Source organism: Pogona vitticeps, chromosome 6, assembly GCF_051106095.1.
Source record: "Pogona vitticeps strain Pit_001003342236 chromosome 6, PviZW2.1, whole genome shotgun sequence".
NCBI lineage: Eukaryota > Metazoa > Chordata > Lepidosauria > Squamata > Agamidae > Pogona > Pogona vitticeps.
In genome coordinates, this window is record NC_135788.1 from 4111792 (window position 1) to 4127040 (window position 15249).

The 15249-nt window shown below is 47.2% G+C and overlaps 1 protein-coding gene across 1 annotated transcript in view; it reads right to left on the reverse strand.

Annotated features, from left to right (window-relative positions):
- VIPR1 (vasoactive intestinal peptide receptor 1) overlaps positions 1-15249 on the reverse strand; it is a 78433-nt gene that overhangs the window by 52745 nt on the left and 10439 nt on the right. The window contains exon 2 of the mRNA XM_073002810.2: positions 3973-4069. Coding sequence (XP_072858911.1) covers positions 3973-4069 — 97 coding nt within the window. The remainder of the gene's footprint in view (positions 1-3972; positions 4070-15249) is intronic.

The window sequence follows — 15249 nt, forward strand, 5'->3', positions numbered from 1 at the left end:
ACGCTGACCCTCATCGTGGAATTTCTACAGTCTAGAGTCACACACACGTCCCATTTGGTCATTGATGCTGGCTTGTTCGCCCACCCACAACCCCCCCCCCAATGGCATCTCAAGGGCCTGCCCTTAGCTTTTGGCCCGGAAACCTCAAGGAATAGGGTGCTCTTGACCAGGCAGCCTTAGGATGACTCTTAGGCATGGGGAGATGGAAAGAGGATGTGGGGAAAGCCCCCTCTGTGAGATCGTGAAGGACCGTAAGAAGCCAAGAGGAGATGGCGCGAAGCAAAATGCATCGCTCTCAAGTCTTGGTTGATGACAACGCTGAACACAGCTTGTTGTTAAGAAGGAAGATAAAGCATCTTCTTGCTCAGCCCAACCAAACCTTAGAGAAAAAAGCAGCCAAGCAACAAAGAGAGCCGTAGCCCTGGCCTACTTCCTCTTGCAAGGTCTGCTGGGAGGCGCTGGCCTACTTGGAATCGATTTCTGACGGCACCACTTCCAAACTCACATTCCGCTACAGCACTGCCCTTGACCCTCATGTATGCTTGGGGATCATGTGCGACGCAGGAGTGACGGAAGACAGCCACTGCGAAAGCATGCGGCTTATATACCACCCTCCCATAGCACTTAAAGCACTCTCTGTATGGTTTACAGTTTAATTACACAGGCGACACATTGTCAGTCAAGCAAGCCGGGTACTCAGTTTACCAACCTTGGAAGGATGGAAGGCTGAGCGAACCTTGAATCAGCTACCTAGGGTTGAACTTAGGTTGTGAGCAGAGATTTGGCTCGCGGTACTGCAGCTTAACCACTGTGCCACTAGACTCAGCTAAGTGTGCTCTCAAAAGAGAAACCAGGAAAGAGGAACCAAGAGGACCGAGGGACTGCCAGCATGTCGTCCAAGAACTGGTGGAAACCTTGGACATGGAAGGTTGAGCGAACCTTGAGCCAGCAACCTAGGGTTGGACCTTGGTTCTGAGCAGATTTTCGGCTGCAATACTGCAGTTTAACCACTGTGCCACGAGGCTCCTACTATTAACCCCTGAGTGTTATCTTGGTATTATATGACAGGGGTGTAAATATTATATCCCCTCTCCTCATTTACTCTGAGCTTAGCTGAAATCCACACACCAGCTGGGGTGGGGATGAATCTTCCTTCCTAGGTGTATAGTTTCCCAAACCAGATGAGATCAAGTGTGTTCTTGTTGGGACAGGACACTTTTTTGGGACCTCAGAAAAAGAAACAGTATATTCCTATCTATTTGATGCTTTCATCCACAAGAATCTCATGACCCAAGAATCTCATAACATCTTACGTTTATGATTGCCTAATAATCCAAATAAAAGGCATGTTTATTATTGCACCATCATCCAAATAAAAGAAATGTTAACTATTGCAAAATCATCCACATTGTTATGCTTCGCAAAATATCCCATCTGAACAGCTCGCCGAGTGTATTAGCCTATTATCTTTGAATCTCCGGTGTTTTTAAATGTAATGTTCATTTCAATTGCAATTTAATTTCTAATTATGTTTATGGCATTATACGTGGTTGTCACCGCTGCACACTGCTAAGAGTAACCGTCAGTCAGATGGGCAGTACAGGAACCAAATGAATCGATAAACAACAATAAATAATAATGAAGTGGGGAGAATGGCACCGACTGATCAGATCTTGAAGATGCCGTTGGACTGCAGCTCCCATCGTCCACAGCCTGCAGAGCTGATGGCAGGTGATAACGAGAATTGCAGCAAAAATTACATCCAGAGGACTGCATGCCCCCGTCCCAGTATACCAGCAATAACTGGTGTTAACTCAGAAGGTGGAGACATGTAGGGAAAAGCTTCTGAAGATTAGCTAAGTAGGAAGAACCTCACCACCTACCCCAGCATGAAGGAGGAAGGCCACAACTGGAAGAGATCAGGGGCCGGTCTAGAACCTGGGTGGGAAACTCTTTCTACTGTAGGAACTAAACTGTCCTCTGTCCCAGGACAAGCCTGGCGGACTGGGTGAGAGACCCCCAGAAATCCCCGGTCTCCCCCAACCTGAGATCCACCGGATGACAAGAGGCAAGGGGTTGGACCCGGCATAAGGTAGACGTCCAGCCGGTTCGCTCTCCCAACAGGAAGGGAAGTGGCTTGAGAATGGGAGGAACGAAGGTCTCCACGAGCAGGGTTCACCTGCCTGCTCCCCATCTCTTGATGTAAGAGCGACACCCTCTGCTCTATCAAACTGAAAAACTGCATGGAGGCTGAAGCCAGCCAGGGTCCTGAAATGTGTGGTTGCCTGTAAGCTGCTGAAAATGAAGCACAACAAAACTGTTGTGCCCTCCATCTCCTTCACAGCCTTTCTTCTGCAGATCCTCCTCCTGTAAACACAGTTCCATCACAGATTTGATTCACGTCCCATCCATCCGTAAGCAGCACTCACCCAAAGGGGAGCAGGAAAGTGGGGTTTATGGTGGATGGGTCCAGAACTGTACATTCCTGAGATTTCTTCCTGAGGCTGGTTTTCCCAGGGAAGAAGAAAGTTTTATATCATGCCCAGTGGGTTGCTAAACGACTAAATGCCCAAGTTTCCTTTTGCGCCTGGCAAGAGACTCTTAAACTTCTCAAGGAAACCAGGAAAAGGTCCACACCGGCTGACGTCAACCTAAAGAACTGTTTGTTTATTCTGCAGACATCTCTGTCACCGCTCTTAAGCCGGCTTTATAATCACAAAAACGAGTTTGGTGACTCAGAAGAAGCACAAAGGGAAGGCAAGTTAAACACACCTGCTTAACCCCTAATAACTGAAACACTCCTCTGTTTCCAGAGCTCACAACCGTTCCTACACTCTTCTGCTGCCTCTAGGGCTGTCAAGTCGACAGGATCCCATCTTTTCAGATTTCAGGGATGACCCTTAAGATCAAGGAGTGGATCCCTGTGATCCCACCGGGACAAGTCCTTCAGATGTCACAGAAACCGGGCAGTCAAGGGTGGAGGACACAAAGCACGAGGAAACAGCACGGAGTTGAGCCGAAGAATTTTGGTGCCAGCTGAGAACGAACACACAGGCTTTAAAGGCACTTCACACGGGGGAGAGGAATCAACCTATCTTGTTTTCTAGCACTGGTGCTAGACAGCACCATCTTAGCCCTGTCAAAATGACAACTGTCTCAGCTGGAAGTTTCCCCCCACCCCAAACAGTTTGCATTTAAATTAGGCGATTCCACCTGTCGTCCAAATCTAGACACAGGTTGGTCACTCCACCTGACGTTGAAATTTCTAAGAGTTTACACATTCAGGAGAGATATATATATATTCATGCTTGAAAACCTCCCCTTTCTGATGAATATCTAGTGACTTGGGGAGGTCCACGTGGAAGGGCTGATGGCTGCAGATCCCAAAGCAGAGGAACCAAAGAATATAGCAAGGTCCTTCTTGTAACTCAGACTGGTGGGCCATCTAGCCTAGTAGTCATGACACGGACTGGCAGCAGGACCTTCTCCTTCTCCCTAAGTGGAGGTGCCAAGGCTTGAACCTCTTGGACCTTTGCGATAGGAGGCACACGCTTGATCAATGGGGTGAACTCCAGCCATTCCCCTAAATATCCTGTTTCCCCAGAAACGGAGACAACGTTGACCCCAAGGCAAAGGAATCTCATAAATGTTAAGACTCCCCCAAGTCTGTAAAATGTAAACCTCTCCCAGCAATCTCCATGTTGGAAAGGGTGCTCTCATAACTACGGCGCATGGCTTGCAAGAACGATGGAATGACGGGTGCCCTAAGGCAGTGGTCCTCAACCTTGGGGCCTCCAGATGTTCTTCGACTTCAGCTCCCAGAAATCCTGTCCAGCAGAGGGGGTGCTGAAGGCTTCTGGGAGTTGTAGTCCAAGAACATCTGGAGGCCCAAGGCTGGGGACCACTGCCCTAAGGTGCAATCTGGAGCATCTAATATAGAGAGAGACCAACACCTTTCTCACCCCCTCTTACCTAAAGTCTGGTTATCCGAGTCGGACAGTTTCAAGCATTTTTCTCGTTCTAATTCAATGGCCAGCATGATGGAGCATTCGGGGGTCGTGCCCGACACCTGCAGGAAGGCCAAGGAGAAAAAAAGAGAGGAGATGATCAAGGAGAGAAAGCACACCTAGCCCCCAAATTTTCAATTTTGGAGTGCAGGGTTAAGACGTTGTCTTTGCTCCCAAGGCACGTCATCATCCGATGATCTCTGCCCTATGGTGGGCAAGAGTTGGAGGTTGACCTTACGTATCGTTTTGCCGCTTTGCGTCCTTAAATGCTAAGGCCAGTATCCTGTGGAGCAGGGGCTCCTAAACATTTTCAACTCATGTCTCCCTTAACTTATTGGCCACCGGCCACCACGTCTCCTTTGGGTGAGTGAATGGCAGGGAGAAGGAAGCCTGAGTAGAGGATTCGGCGGTGCCCCGGAGTGCCTTGCTCCACAGATTGTGAACCACCGTCATGGAGGATCTTCATGTCCACGGCTAGTGAAAAAGGTGCTCTAGGTAGCCAACTCTCCCGTGGGCAACGGGTTGTGAAATCATTTCTGCAATCAAACCTATACAGATATTAACCAGGTCCACACCTTACCAAGACCACGCATGTCCAACAATACCACGGTGTAGCAGACGGTATAGCCGTTGACGGCCTTTCCCCCGAAACATCCGGTCTGACTCCAGAAATGTTTACAAATTTCTGGGATTTAGAGGCATGCGCCAATGGTCCAGAGGTTCGTAAATAAACAAAAGCCACAAGGCACCACCCACCCGTCCCCCCATCCACTAGTCAGCCGTGCTGTTATTATCGTCACGATTTCAAAGGCCATCAAATATAAGTGGATTCGTCTTGCGGGAACATTGTGATGTGGATCCGCTCCCATTAGCAGAAAAATAAAGTGCCATAATAACATATACAGTTGGAGGGTATATATTTGTCCGTCGTGTCATCACGCCCTCTGAATAAATACCTAATGCAGCACAGCATTATTATAGAAAATCAGGTCAACATGTACTTGCCAGTGCTGAAGTATATGGACTGTTAATACCTTTGGGTAAATATATAAATCAGAGTGTACAAGATATGGTTTGCAGGTTGCTGGGCAAAATATCTATCTAATGTAAAATCCAATACAGGCTAGGTTGGTACTAGAGGATGAATCGTGGATAGCTCAGTGGCTTAGGTAGTATTTGGCTGTGGATTTTGATTCCTCCATTCTGCCTCCTTGATAAAGGCTAGAGTTGATAATTCACAGGGTCCCTTCCAGCTCCGTAGTTCTAAGATGATGATGATATCGTCTCCCAGTGAATCTACTGCACTTACTCCAAAATACATCAAGCCTCGATTGTCTTCTCCTTGAGGAGCAAGGAGTGATGGATAAGTTGTGGTAGGGTAGCGGCTTCCAACCTTGGGTCGCCAGATGTTCTCAGACTAAAATTCCCAAAAGCCTTCACCACTAGTGATGCTCGGCAGGATTTCTGGGAGTTATGGTCCAAGAACATCCAGGGACCTCGGGTTTAGGAGGAGTTGCAGGATTTGGTTCCCTTCAGGCTTGAATTAACACGACCACATTACAAAGCCTGATGAGAATGGTTGCGGGGAAAGGACATATTTTCACTTTGGAGAAAGGAAGACAGAGAGGTCCTATGGCAGCTTGTTTTCCGCTATTCCAGGTTCCCATCCAGTGGGTTCATGCTACTTGATTCATGCTACATGCTACACAACAAAACAACAGAAAGAAATTTATGATGGTAACAGCTTGACCTTGGTAGGATGGAGCCTGTGTACAGGACACACAGCAATGGGCTCAAGTTGCAGGAAGACAGATTTCAGTTGAATCGCAGGAAAAACTTCCTGACTGTTAGAACAGTACGACAGTGGAACCAGTGACCTCGGGAGTTGGTGAGTGCTCCGACACTGGATGCATTCGAGAGAAACCTAGACAACCACCTGGCTGATCTCCTTTGATTTGTATTCCTGCCTTGAGCAGGGGGTTGGACTTGATTCTATGATAGCCTGAAAAGGGTTGCCCGAAGTCAGAACTGATTAGATGGCACAAAATATTATTAGATTTTAAAATGTTACTGTACTTTCACATCTTCATCCCTAGGTTATCTTCACCACATCCTTCAAGATCTATCATCTCCGTGTGCCAGCTGTCCCAATAGCCATGCTAACTAGTTAAAGGTAAAGGTTCCCCTTGACATTGGGTCCAGTCGTGACCAACTCTAGAGGGTGGTGCTCATCCCCGTCTCCAAGCCGTAGAGCCAGCGTTTGTCCAAAGACAGTTTGCGTGGTCATGTGGCCGGCGCGACTAGACAAGGAATGCCGTGACCTTCCCACCAAGGTGGTACCTATTTATCGACTCGCATTTTGACATGCTTTCGAACAGCTAGGTTGGCAGGAGCTGGGAGCTCACTCCATCGCGTGGTCTTCCAACCTTGCAGCACAGAGGCTTCTGCGGTTTAACCTGCAGCGCCACCACGTCCGTCTAACTAGGGAAGTGGGAAGTGCAGTCTCATACATTTAGAGGGTACTAGGTTGGTTAATATGACCCCATCCTACACTTTCTTGGCCTGGTATCCTTAAGATGTTTTGAGCTGAAACTTTTTACCAGCTAATGTGCAAAACAGTAATACATTGTGCAAGCTGTAGTCTAAAACAGGGGTTCCCAACCTTGGGTCCAAAGAGGTTACTGGACCACAACTCCCAGAAATCCCAGCCAGGACATCTAGTGGTGAAGGCTTCTGGGAGTTTTAGTCCAAAAGCATCTGGGGACTCAATGTTGGGAACCACTAGTCTAAACATATGAAGAGAATTAGGGTGAAGACATCTGCCAGGTGCAGTCAACATCTGGACTGTGAGGCCAAAGAGGGAGAGACTTGCCATTTTTATTTGTATTATTCCATATAAATCTATGTTGTTAATATTGAGACGGTTACAATATTGTTTGGCAACATCTACCGGCTGACTTTCTCCCCAATCTGATCTGGGCTGAGTCTTAACTATATTTTATTACATGCTGGCTTGAGAGTTCAAAGGCAGTCAATAAATCTAAAATAAATACACAAATATTGAGAACTCCCTTATGTGTGAAGGGAAGGGAAAGTTAATAGCGTAGCCACATCAAAGGGAATCATCTGCCGTCTATAGGCCACCCTTGCATTTTACTCTTCTTGAAAGATACTGTCTGATTTTAAAGTCAATTGCAAGCATAATCTTTTCCTCCATTGGAGTGTTTTTGGAATGATTTACATAAATGAAATACCTGTGCAAAAATGTACTCAGAATTGAAAACCCGAACTAGCTTTGCAGAAACTAACCAGGGAGAGCCCAGAGAAGCTTTTCTGGAAAAGATTTGCTGACCCTTCTCTGGACGACGGATGGTCCAGATGGTCCCTTCCCTTCTAGCTAAGGAGATCCTTTTTCTTATAAACAGCTTTCTTATTTTTGTTGTTGTTCATTTGTTCATCAATCAGCCAACAACCGACAACCGACTTTATTCCCATAATAGGGATTTGATTCAGATACTGAAAAAGTACTGGGAAAGGACCCCATAGGGGAAGGGGTCAAAACAAAACAAAACAAAACCCCCAAGCTGTGTCATCTGGGATCAGCGTTCACGGAAGGATCGGAACCAATGAAGAGCAGAACCCCTGATCGGTAAAATCAATAACCTTCCCAGAAGAATACTGTGGTTGATGGCATCAGAAGCTGCTGGAAGATCTAAGTTAATGGTTCCCAACTTTGGGTCCCCAGATGCTATTGGACTGAAGTCTTTACTGCTATCTAGCTTGGCCAAGATTTCTGGGTGCTGTATGGTCTTTTGCCCAGATGAACCATATTTCATCTGGCTCATGGAAGGACAGATCCTGAAGCTGAGGCTCCAAGACTTTGGCCATCTCATGAGAAGAGATGACTCCCTGGAAAGGACCCTGATGTTGGGAAAGAGTGAAGGCAAGAGGAGAGAAGGGGATGACAGAGGACGAGAGGGCTGGACAGGGTCACCGAAGCGACCAACATGAATTTGACGCAACTCCAGGAGGCAGTGGAAGACAGGAGGGCCTGGCATGCTCTGGTCCATGGGGTCACGAAGAGTTGGACACAACTAAATGACTAAAGAACAACAACAGAAAATCCAAACATCTCATCTCTACTATTTTTTTTCCATGTGTTCACCCTAGCATGGATAGTGCTTGATCCCAAGGGAGCACCTGGAGAATGTAAAGAAGACACCTTTTGGGAGGCCGACCCCTAAACCTTGTTGAGTTTTCACCTCAGTGAAAGCCACGCCATCCCTGTCTGCATGGACCAGTTTATCACATCTTCAGCAGATAACACCAACTTTTGTTTGCTGTCACAGTCAATAATTGATTGTGACAACCAGCTAATATAGGTCCACGTTTGCTCTTCCGGTTTTAATGTATAAGCTTTGAGCGTTGGTGTCCGAGAGAGTGAATTTTGGAGATTAAAAATGCCTTTCTGTTCTTCTTTCAGTCCTTATCTGTCATGACAAGTGAAATCTGTTCAGGCTAAGTCTGACACACACACCCTGCAAAATAACCCTAGTAAATATGCATTTTTAGAGAAAGGGACTCTTTTAACTGAGGCCATACTTTGACATGTTCTGGAGAAAGTTCTGCTGATATAATTAATTAGAGGCTTGTCTCCAAATTGCCTTTTTCGGGAAAGAAAGTCAGCGGGGCCTCTGGAGTCAGCTCCAGGATTTATGGAATAAGGCACATTTTCTAGACAAGAGATCAGATCAGGTTCAAGGCAAGAGCCTTTAACTCAGACCTGGGCGGGGGGGGGCACTCTGTTCTGCTCCTTGCGCCAGGCTTCTACAGTGGCTTTTGATCCTCCTGGTTTGGCTTAAATCAGAAAGATGAGAGGTAAGCACTTGGGCGACAAAGAGGCACCTCTTCACCAATTTCAGTTCTTCCAGGTGAGGTCAAAGTGTTCCTACTTACAGAGCAGGAACAGGAGAGTTTTTGAACATTTTCACTTTCTTTTTTTTGCAAAACGTCTGCACAACTCTCTTTTCTACCGAGGCTTCCATTTTGCACCCCAAAAATGGACTTTGTGAAAAATACAAGTTCTTTCCTCTTTTTTTTTTTGCACGCAATGTAAGAACTGAAGCTAAAAATATATATCTTTTATGAACTCCCACTCTAGTTTATTTGCTGTTAACCCAAGATGGTGCTGGTGTTTTCTCTCTTACACAGGAACAAAAAATTTCATACCAGTTGTCTGTTGTTGGTTTCCAGTAGATGGTCTCAATGTGTCAAAGAGGAGAATCATTCGGAACATTTGTTACGTTCTCACACACCAGTGCTTCCATTCTGCCAAGTCAGTCCCAAAAAGGCGGCTCTGGGGGACAGTTATGGCTCCCTGAAGGGTTTGTTCTACTTCAGAGTAGGGAACATATGGCCCTCCGTAAGATGCCAGATTGCAAATCCAATCATGTTTAATGAGTACAGCCTACAGGGAAGGATGGTGAGAGCTGCAGGCTAACAATATTTGGTGGGTCCCATGTTGATCACGGATGGTCTGCTGGGTCCCCATCTTTTCTGTCTCTCATGTTTTCAAAGCTACAACCCTACCCACAGCTTTCCTGGGACAAAGCTTCACTGAATTTCATGGGACTTCCAACAACTGAGTGGACATGCACATGATGACACGGTTGAACACCCACATGCAGCGGCTGGAACAGATGGTCTCGCTACTGCTATAGCATATCCAAATGCACCTTTGGATCCTGATCTACTCCTTGTCTTTAAAAGACAACGTTCAATAAAGTAAAAATCCAGGAACCTAAATCCAGCATCTGAATGGAATGTGTGAATCCTGGTAAGAGCTAACAAATTAGAACCCCACCCAGGTAAGACAGCCTTTTGAGGGTGGGGAGGTCCAGGTGTAGGGAAAAGTCTGACAGAGAAGTGGGTGGGCAGCCACACCAGGAGGTGGATAAACAAAATTCAAAAAAAGATCTTGATCATCTTGGGCGCTGTCTTGAAAACGACAGAATGAAACTGAACAGGGGTAAATGCAAAGGAGGAGTGCTGGAGGAGACTCTTGAGAGTCCCCTGGACTGCGAACAGAACAAACCTATCAATTCTAAAGGAAATCAACCCTGAGTGCTCACTGGAAGGACAGATCCTGAAGCCGAGGTTCCAATACTTTGGCCATCTCATGAGAAGAGATGACTCCCTGGAAAAGACCCTGAATGTTGGGAAAATGTGAAGGCAGGAGGAGAAGGGGACGAGACAGCTGGACATGGTCACCGAAGCGACCAGCATGAATTTGACCCAACTCCAGGAGGCAGTGGAAGACAGGAGGGCCTGGGGGGCTCTGGTCCATTGACATTCCTAGAGGGTTCTGGTAAACTGCTGCAGTGAATGGATGTTAATTGATGAGGTGCAAGGCAGATGTTGGTCATGTACCCACTCGTATTCACCCTGGCACCTCATTAGTTAGCCACAATGAACCACAGCCACCGCTTACGGGAACTATTGTGAACACCAACAGATTCCAGTCCCAAAATGGGGCTTAAAAAGTCTGCATAGTCAACCAAAGAGTGTTGCCACCTCTTTTTTTCTCAAAGGCTCCTCGTCTTTCACATGTCCATGGCAAACAGGTCCATCAGGCTTCTCTTCCTTCCTGGAATAGTTGTACTTATTGGACTAGCCGGGGGGGGGGGGAATCGAACTCCCGACCGCAGGCTCCACAGCCAGATGCCTTCAACCACTGAGCTATCCAGCAGTTCTCTTCTTAAAATGAACTACCCCAGCTCTTACGACAACGGACATAGCAGATGGAATATTATCTTCTGGGGGATTTTTTTTTTTTTTTGCTGTTTTCCAGTGTCTAGCTCCTCCATCTGGATGGCTGAGACCCCCCCCCCCAACTTGGCCGCACACGGACGGGCAACTTCTTCACCATTCGCAGGATGTCAAACAGATTAAAGAAATTCTCCCTTAAAAGCTAGCTTTCCGTAAAGTCTCCCAAATAGAGATCTTGCTCCAGGGCGAGTTTCTCAGCTCAGGAGCCAAGGTTCATAGGTTGTCCATGAGAATTTAACGTTAACGCCAAGCAAAAAGCCGGCTATTACTCAATGTGAAAGAACCGGGGGGGGGGAGAAAGGCAAGGGGTTACATAAGCCCATCTTTGTTTTCTACTGAAACAAATAGAGGCTATTGAGAAACAGTAGCGGAGGTTTTTGCTATCCAGGATTTTTCTCTAAGCAATCTGTAAATTGAGCATCCAGCTGTGCTTTGATAGGAAAATTTGCCTCCTGCCTAAAGTCTACCACTTTCTTCTTTCAAGGACATCCATCCTATGCCTATTACGGGTGTATAAAATAATGCTTTTGCTTGCCATCTGGAAAGGGAGGCTCTCAAGGCTTCGGAACAATTCCCCAGTTGTCTCTCCCGTCCTCGCAGGTGTGTATTGGCCAGTGCTGGACCGTCTCACCTTTCAACCGTCACTGAGTCAAAAATCATTCCTGGTTGCTCGTTCCAATGGTTCCTCACCGGAAAACAACAGTTGCTCTCTCTCTGTTCTGGGAACTTAGGATTTTAGCTTTGGAAGGATGGAAAATCCCTGCGTCTTCCAAGCTCATATGGAGATCTCAGTCAAGACTGCCCCCAATGTTCCTGGCCCAACAGACAACTCACGCACCACTCAGCCTGTGCACAGGTTACAATGCCCTGTTCATCGGAAATCTCTGTCCAGCCCTCAAAATGTGATTAGAGATGGGCACGGACTGCTGGTTTGACAGTTCGCGCTCCAGAGGAGGTGGGGCAAAGAAGCTGGACTCCTGCCTCTGAGTGGACACCTTCCAGAAGCACTGAACATCTGTCCGGCCAAGAAACAAACCAGCAAGAACTGCTAGTTTGGCCGTTCCTGCCCATTTTTAAATGCGATACTTCTCAGAGAGGGTGACACCCTTTCAGCTGAGGGCACCCGCAAGGACACGACCAAAAAAAGAGAGAAAAAGTGAAAGTTTAAATGGAACGAAGGTTGAAATGGGATCTTATACCCACCAGAGCCTGCGGTTTGAATCAGAGCAGAGCCCTCGGAACTCAGAAGGAGTACGTGAACTTTGTTTTACGGGAAGTAACCAAAACACTCCGACAGACAGAATTCCGACTCCTGTCCTCTGAAGATGCCGGCCAGAGAGACGGGCGAAACGTTAGGAAGAACAACTTTCAGAACACGGCCAGACAGCCTGAAAAAACCACAACAACCATCACTCCTACATCAGGTGGTCAATTTCCAAAAAAACTGCTTGGACAGACGTTCTTAACTAACTCCAGCTAAATTTTCCAACACTATTCTTGCATTTTTTTAAAAAAAAAATGAAACAATAAGGGAAGAAGAAAAGGCAAAACAGTTGCCTCGTGTCAGATGCTCGAAGAGGACACAAAGACCTGTGTGTGTGTGTGTGTGTGTGTGTGTGTGTGTGTGTGTGTGTGTGTGAGAGAGAGAGAGAGAGAGAGAGAGTGTGTAGTTTGACATCACATATTGTTTGAGATGCATAGTTGTGTTTATTTCCCAGTTCAATCAACAAAGAATTGTAATGCTGGATGAAACAGAACATGACTGATATGGACAACAGCTAAGCCCCCCCCCCGGACCACGTCACTGTTACCCCCCCAGGTCAACCCAAGTCTTCATCTTTGTCATCATTCTGCCATGCATGTACATGGTTTCTTTAGAGCAGGGTTCGGCCACGTAGTCCCCCCCCCCGGTGTTATTGGACTACAACTCCCATGATGCTTTGTCACTGGTGAGGTTCGCCAGGCTGGATAAGAACCCAAGAACAACTGTAGCGTCACAGAAAAAGCTTTTTTTCTCCTCAAGCTTCCCCACCCTACCCCTCTTCATATTTGGCCCTTCCCTGAGGTTTCTCAGGCCTGAAGAGTCTCACTCAACGAGCATGCTGGGAACTGTAGTTCCGGGAAAAGAGAGAAATTCCTCCCACCCACCCACGAGGATCGGGCTGCATCTTTCTGCAGCCACCTGCGGGCAGATCCGACGACCGGTCAGCCGTGGCTTGGGCTGGAGAACCGAACGCGGACCAAGGGGGCCAAATTACACCGGGCGCTCCTGCTCTGTGGGCCTGGGAAAGTGGGGGGAAACGCAGCCATTCTATGGCTGAGCCTTCGGAATGAAAACAGAAAAAAGGGTCCCGCGGAGTTAAACCAAAGGTCCTGCTCACTTCGCATCCTGTTTCCCACACTGCTCGGACATGTGCTCGTGGGAAGGCCAAAACCAGGACACAAGAGACCCCAGCCCTCCCTTTAAAGGGCCACCTGCTCGCATGCTCCGAAGCTAAGCGGTTGTGTTGTTGTTAGGTGCCCTCAGGGTCATTTCCGATTTAGGGCAACCTCATGAATGAGCCGTCTCCGAAATGTCCTGTCCTTCAAATGCCCTGCTGAGCTCTTGTAAACTCAAGCCTGTGGTTTCCTTTAGGGAGCGGATCCACCTCGTATTGGGCCTTCCTCTTTCCCTGATGCTTTCGACTTTTCCCAGCCTTATTGTCTTCTCCTGAGAATCCTGCCTTCTCAGGAGGTGCCCAAAGGAGGACAAGCATCCGTTTCAACATTTTTTTTGCCTCCAGAGAGAGTTCAGGCTCAATTTGATCTGGGACCCCCCCCCAATTGGTCTTTCTGGCCGTCCCAGGTCTCTGCCAAGCCCCCCCCCTCCAGCGCCACATTTCAAACAAACCCATTCCTTTCCTGTCCGCTTTCTTAGCGGTCCAGCTTTCACACCCATACATGGTGACGGTTTCTGAATTACATTTTTTTTTAAGAAAAAGGATCTTCTTTGATCTACTTCTGAAGTTCAGGTGGGACCCGGGAGCTTTTGGTTGGCAAAACGGCACCATTTGAGATTGAAGACACCTTCAGATGTGTAGAACTATAGGAAAATATATTTAGGGGGGTGAGCTAAGTGGGAGACACTGCCTACCCCCCCCAACAACCCAATGAAGATGGATGACGCTCAGTCAATAGGCAGCGTTGAATCATGGCAGGGACGGGTAAATCCCAAGAAACAGAGAAAGTGGCAAATGGGAGGGAGCATTATAGAAAAGGGCACAGCTGGTTAACATCTGTGTAGGACACTCTGGTGGAACGGAGGAGGCTCTAGCCAGGCCCTCCTCAGTCCTACAATTTCCCACCTTTCCTGCTTGTAAAGGGTGAGATACGTGATGAGAAGGATAAGAATCCTCCCCTCTATGCCTGAATATTCTATACGGTTTCTCGAGGCTGAATATGGTTTGTGTGTCTCAGATTTCAAGCACCTTCTTCCCACGGATATCCCACAAAAATAAAAACTTGGCAATTCTGTAAAACCTGTTTTTTGGCCTCCGGTCAAAAGGCTGACCCGCTCCAGAAAGCTCTTATTTCCAGCCTCCCAGTAAAAGTAACACCTACTGGATTTAACTACTGTGTGTAGCTCAGTGATTTATGTCTCTGGCTAAGTAGGTGGAGGTTTGGAGTTTGATTGGACCTCCTTGACAGGGGCCAGACTCGATGATCCAGAGGGTCCCTTCTAGCTCCGCTGTTCTGAGATGATTATGATCATCATCATCAACAACAACAATGAGCTCAAGTTACAGGAAGCCAGATTTCAGCTGAATATCAGGAAAAAAACTCCTTAACTGTTAGAGCAGTACGACAATGGAAGCAGTTACCTTGGGAGTTGGTGAGGACTCCAACTCTGGAGGCCTTCGAGAGAAACTTAAGACAACCACCTAGCAGATACACTATGATTTGGGTTCTTGCTTTGAGCTGGGGGTTGGACTCGATGGCCCTAGAGGTCCCTTTCAACTCAATATTTCTATGACTGTGTGATCATCACCACCATCAGCTGGCCCACGAAAGAGCCACCAAGGAATGGCTGGCAGAGGCCCAAGTTTATAACGCTGCAGGAAGATCGTTTTGAAAAGGAGGCATTATTATGGGGAGAATGTCGCCCTTTCTAGAAGCCGCACAATTCACCTTCTTGAGGGTCAACAGATGCGACTCTGGGGTTCTTACTAGAAATGGGGCATTTCGCAATTTTACTTCCTCGCTCCCTTCATCTGTAAGTTCAGGCCTCAAACGATAAATAACAGACAACCCAGCATGGAAAAGAGAAAATTCTTTTAAGTGTGAGCTTAAGGCATCTCTGGCTACAGAGCCAGCGGCTGGAATTTCTAAGATTCCTATCCCAGCAGAAGCTTCCCTCACTTCCCACTCTTTCAGA